Source organism: Apteryx rowi, unplaced genomic scaffold (assembly GCF_003343035.1).
Source record: "Apteryx rowi isolate R43461 unplaced genomic scaffold, aptRow1 scaffold_32, whole genome shotgun sequence".
Classification (NCBI taxonomy): domain Eukaryota; kingdom Metazoa; phylum Chordata; class Aves; order Apterygiformes; family Apterygidae; genus Apteryx; species Apteryx rowi.
This window is the reverse complement of record NW_020449641.1, coordinates 1,255,107-1,258,823: the sequence shown is the minus strand read 5'-3', so window position 1 is coordinate 1,258,823 and position 3,717 is coordinate 1,255,107. Positions and strand designations below refer to the sequence as shown.

Here is a 3,717-nt window from a genome sequence, read left to right as displayed (position 1 = left end):
GACCCCGCTGCTGGCGCTGGCCTGGGCATCTCCGTCAGCTGGCGCCGGCTTCGGTTAGCCGAAAAGTTGGCCCCGCGGCCCACGTCACCTGGGCAAAGGGGGACAGTTCGGGCAGCGCCCCCGGGGCACCCAGCGGCACTTGCCGTTCCTGCGGCCGTCTCCGTCGGAGGGGACCGGGCACGGGGATGCTCCCCGGGGTCTGGGGGCACCTGCCCCTTCTTCGCTGCCCCCCGCCTTCCCCATCCCCTGGGGCCCCCCGGCCGGCGGCGGAGGCGGGGGGCCGGGGCCGAGGTGGGAGCGCGGCGGGGAGCGCGGCGGGGGCCGGGGCTTTCATCTCGGCCGGGGCCCGTCGCGGTGCCAGCGGGTGCCCGCGCCGGCGGCCAGCGCTGCGCCTTTGATGTGCCACTGAAGCGGCATTGTCGGGCCCGCTGGCAGCACGGGGGCCGGGGGGGCAGCCAGGGGAGCGCGGGGAGCGCGGCCGGGGCTGCCGGCACGCAGGCACCCCCCGCTCCCGGATGGGGACGGGGATGGGCGCACCCCGGATAGGCATGGGCACCCCCTGCCCCTAAGTGGGGACAGAGACGGGGACATGGGGACCCCCCCCACCGCATAGCAGGAATAGAGAGGGAGACATGAGCACCCCCACCCCCCAAATGGACATAGGGACCTTGGCACCCCCTAACAGAGACAAAAATGCCCCTAACAGGCATGGAGAGCAACATGGGCACCTCATGCCCCCGAGATGGGCATGGGGACACGGGCACTCCCTAGCAGTGGTGGAAACAGGGCCATGGGTCCCCAAATAGGCAGTGGGGACCCAGGCACCCCCTGCCCCTCAAAAGGAGCCGAGGACGGGCACACGGGCATCAGGGAGTAGCAAAAGGGGCAAGAGGGAGGCATGGGCACCCCCAAAAGTGTGGGGCAAATGCCACACCGAGCTGTGGACTTGGAGGCCAGCAGGGGGGACCCTCTCCAGCTGCGTGGACGAGTGGCACCCCACTTCCTAGAGTCCCCATAGCCCAGGGTGTGATGGCACCAGAGAGGGACTCAGCCGGCCCCCAGACCCCCCCCCAAGACCCCTAACCCGCCTCCGACACGGTTCTCCCCCTTCCTGCAATCTCTGCCCCGCCACTTCTTGCTGCCTTTGAAGCGCCCGGTGCATCCCATGCCCGCCCCGAGGCCCCTCGTGCCCCGGAGCAACGCCGGTGCCTTCCCAGCCGCTTGACGCCACCTCCTGCCCCCTCTCCTCCCCCCCCCCCAAAACCCCCCTCCTTGGCCGGCCCCGCTCCCAGCTGGCCCCCTCCCGGGGCCCACAGCCAGGCAAGGGGGGCACGGGTGGCCGGGCAGCAGGCAGGGGAGGAGGGAGGGTGGCGCGGCCGAGACTGGCGTGAAAATGATCAAGGGCAGCGCGGGAGCGCAGGGCCCGTCTGATGCTGCCCGCCCGGAGGCCCCGTCGAACAAAGGCGGCATTGAGGCCATGGCTGCGCCCCCCCCTGTTTGCGCTCCCCTGGCCCCTCTCTCCTCCCACCACCCGGGGGGCACCGTATATATCTGCCTCTCCTTGTCCGCCTCGGGCACTTCGGGGGATCCCCCCTGCTGCCCCCCTCGCCCGCCGGGGATGGAGCAAGGAGCAAAGAGGACGGGGACGGCTCTCTCCGCTGCCTGCCTCAGTGCCCACCTGTGGTCCCCTGTGCTCCTGCCTCTCCTGCACCTCCTGCAGCTGGCGGGGGGGGCCCCCCTGGGCCCGGCGCTGTACCCCATGCCACCCGGCGTCCTGCAAGGTCAGTGCCCGCCTCGGCAATGGGACGTGGGGATGGGGCAACTTTGCGGGAGGGTTTTGGCTGCCAAGGAGGGGAGTGAGGGTCTGGGAACCGGGACTTTTGGGTTCTCTCTCCGGGGAGGTGTGAGCAAGCAGGATGCCTGGGTCCCTCTCCTGGGACAGGACAAGCCTCCCCAACCCCTGGGAGGTGCCCTTGCTGCCCGGGGTGGGTGGCAAGCACTGCCAGGGGAACATGGGGGGAAAACGGAGGTTGCATCAGGGGACGGTTTGTGCCCCGTGACCGGTGAGCTCTTCCTCCCATGCCGAGTACCTGCGCCAGCCCCGCGGGCCCCTCTGCCAGGGGGCACTGGGAGCAGGAGGGTGGCGATGAAGGGCACCAGCAGGCACAGGCATGGGCACATATGCAGACATGGGTGCACGGACACGGGCGCACACGGGCATGCACACGGGCATGGGCACACCTGCCTGGCACGCACACCCACATTCGCACACGCGTGTGCTCACGAGGGCTCCATGGGCAGCTGGGCACACACAGGCCCCAGGAAAACACCCTCCCCGTGCCACCCCAGCTGCCAACCCGTGTGCCAGGGACAGCTGTGCCCGTCACCTCAGGCAGTGCCAACAGGGTGCTGGAGTCTGTGCCCGGGCTGCACGGGGCTCTCCCCAGCCCAGCACCCGCTGCGGAGGTGCCCGCTGCCGCGGGTGCCCAGGGCAGGTCAGCACAAAGCAGGGGCACAGGCACCGGGTGGGCGCTCTGAGGTGCTGGGGGTGCCGGGGGTCTGAGCACCCTGCCGTGCACCCACCAGCGCTGTCGAGCCGGGGGACGCTGGTGCTGGAGGCGGCGCTGAGGAGTGCCCTGCAGGCGCTGGAGGGGGCCCTGGCTGAGCACCAGCGGCAGCGGGGCACCTGCGGGCTCTGTGCCCCCTGCATCTTCCCACCCTGCGCCAACCTCACCCGCCGCTGCCCGCGTGAGTCATGGCCCCACCGGCGCACTGCCCTGGGGTCCCTACCCCAACACCACCCCATCCCCTGAAGACCCTGCCCAAACACTGCCCGGGGTCCCTACCAGACACCACCCCATCCCCTGGAGACCCTGCCCAAACACTGCCCTGGGGTCCCTACCCAAACACCGCCCCACCCTCTGGAGACCCTGCCCAAACACCACCCTGGGGTCCCTACCCAGCCACTGTCCCATCCCCACGAGACCCTACCAAAACACCACCCCACGACCTTACCCAAACACTGCCCTCTCCCCTATAGACTACCAAAAGACGCCCCAGAGACCCTCCCAAAACACTGCCCTACCTGCTAGAGACCCTACTGAAAAACCACCAAGACCCTACCCAAACGCTGCCAGGAAACCCTAACAAATCTCCTCAAGACCCTACCCAAATATCGCCTGCACACCTTAACCAAACAGTGCCCCATCCCCTGTAGACCCTACCCAAACCCTGCCTGATCCCCTCTCCACTCCCCAGAGACCCTCCCCAAACAGACCCAGCACCCTGGAGGCCCTACCAAAACAGGCCACCTCAGAGCCCCGCCGTGCCCCCCTCCCCATCTGCCCCAAAGCGGAGCCCAGGGTGGGCAGGGCGGAGGCAGGCAGGCATGGTGGAGGGATGCCCACGGCCCCCCTGTCCCGCAGCGCCAGCTGTGCCCCCTGCCATGCCCCCCAGCTGCCAGGCCCTGCTCGACGCCCAGGCGCTGCCCGAACCGCCCCAGCGCAACTGGGCGCTGAGCCAGGCGTGTGCCCCCTACCAGCGCCTGTGCCCACCCGAGGGGGCCCAGGGGGCTGCCTGCGTCCTGCTCAGCGCCGGGCACTGCCGCCGCCGCCTCCAGGAGTGCCGTGAGTGGGCACCTGCATTGCCCCTCCGGGCTCCTGTGGCTCCCCCCAAAGAGGGGAGCCCTACAACAACAAATGGGGTGTCCTGGGGGGA

The 3,717-nt window shown here is 69.8% G+C and overlaps 1 protein-coding gene across 1 annotated transcript in view; it reads left to right on the top strand.

Moving 5' to 3' along the window:
• Nucleotides 1-1,393: 1,393 nt before the first annotated feature.
• The window catches only part of PRSS56 (serine protease 56), a 7,441-nt gene continuing 5,117 nt past the window's right edge, over nucleotides 1,394-3,717 (top strand). Inside the window, exons 1-2 of the mRNA XM_026070998.1 lie at nucleotides 1,394-1,781; nucleotides 3,426-3,626. Coding sequence (XP_025926783.1) covers nucleotides 1,394-1,781; nucleotides 3,426-3,626 — 589 coding nt within the window. The remainder of the gene's footprint in view (nucleotides 1,782-3,425; nucleotides 3,627-3,717) is intronic.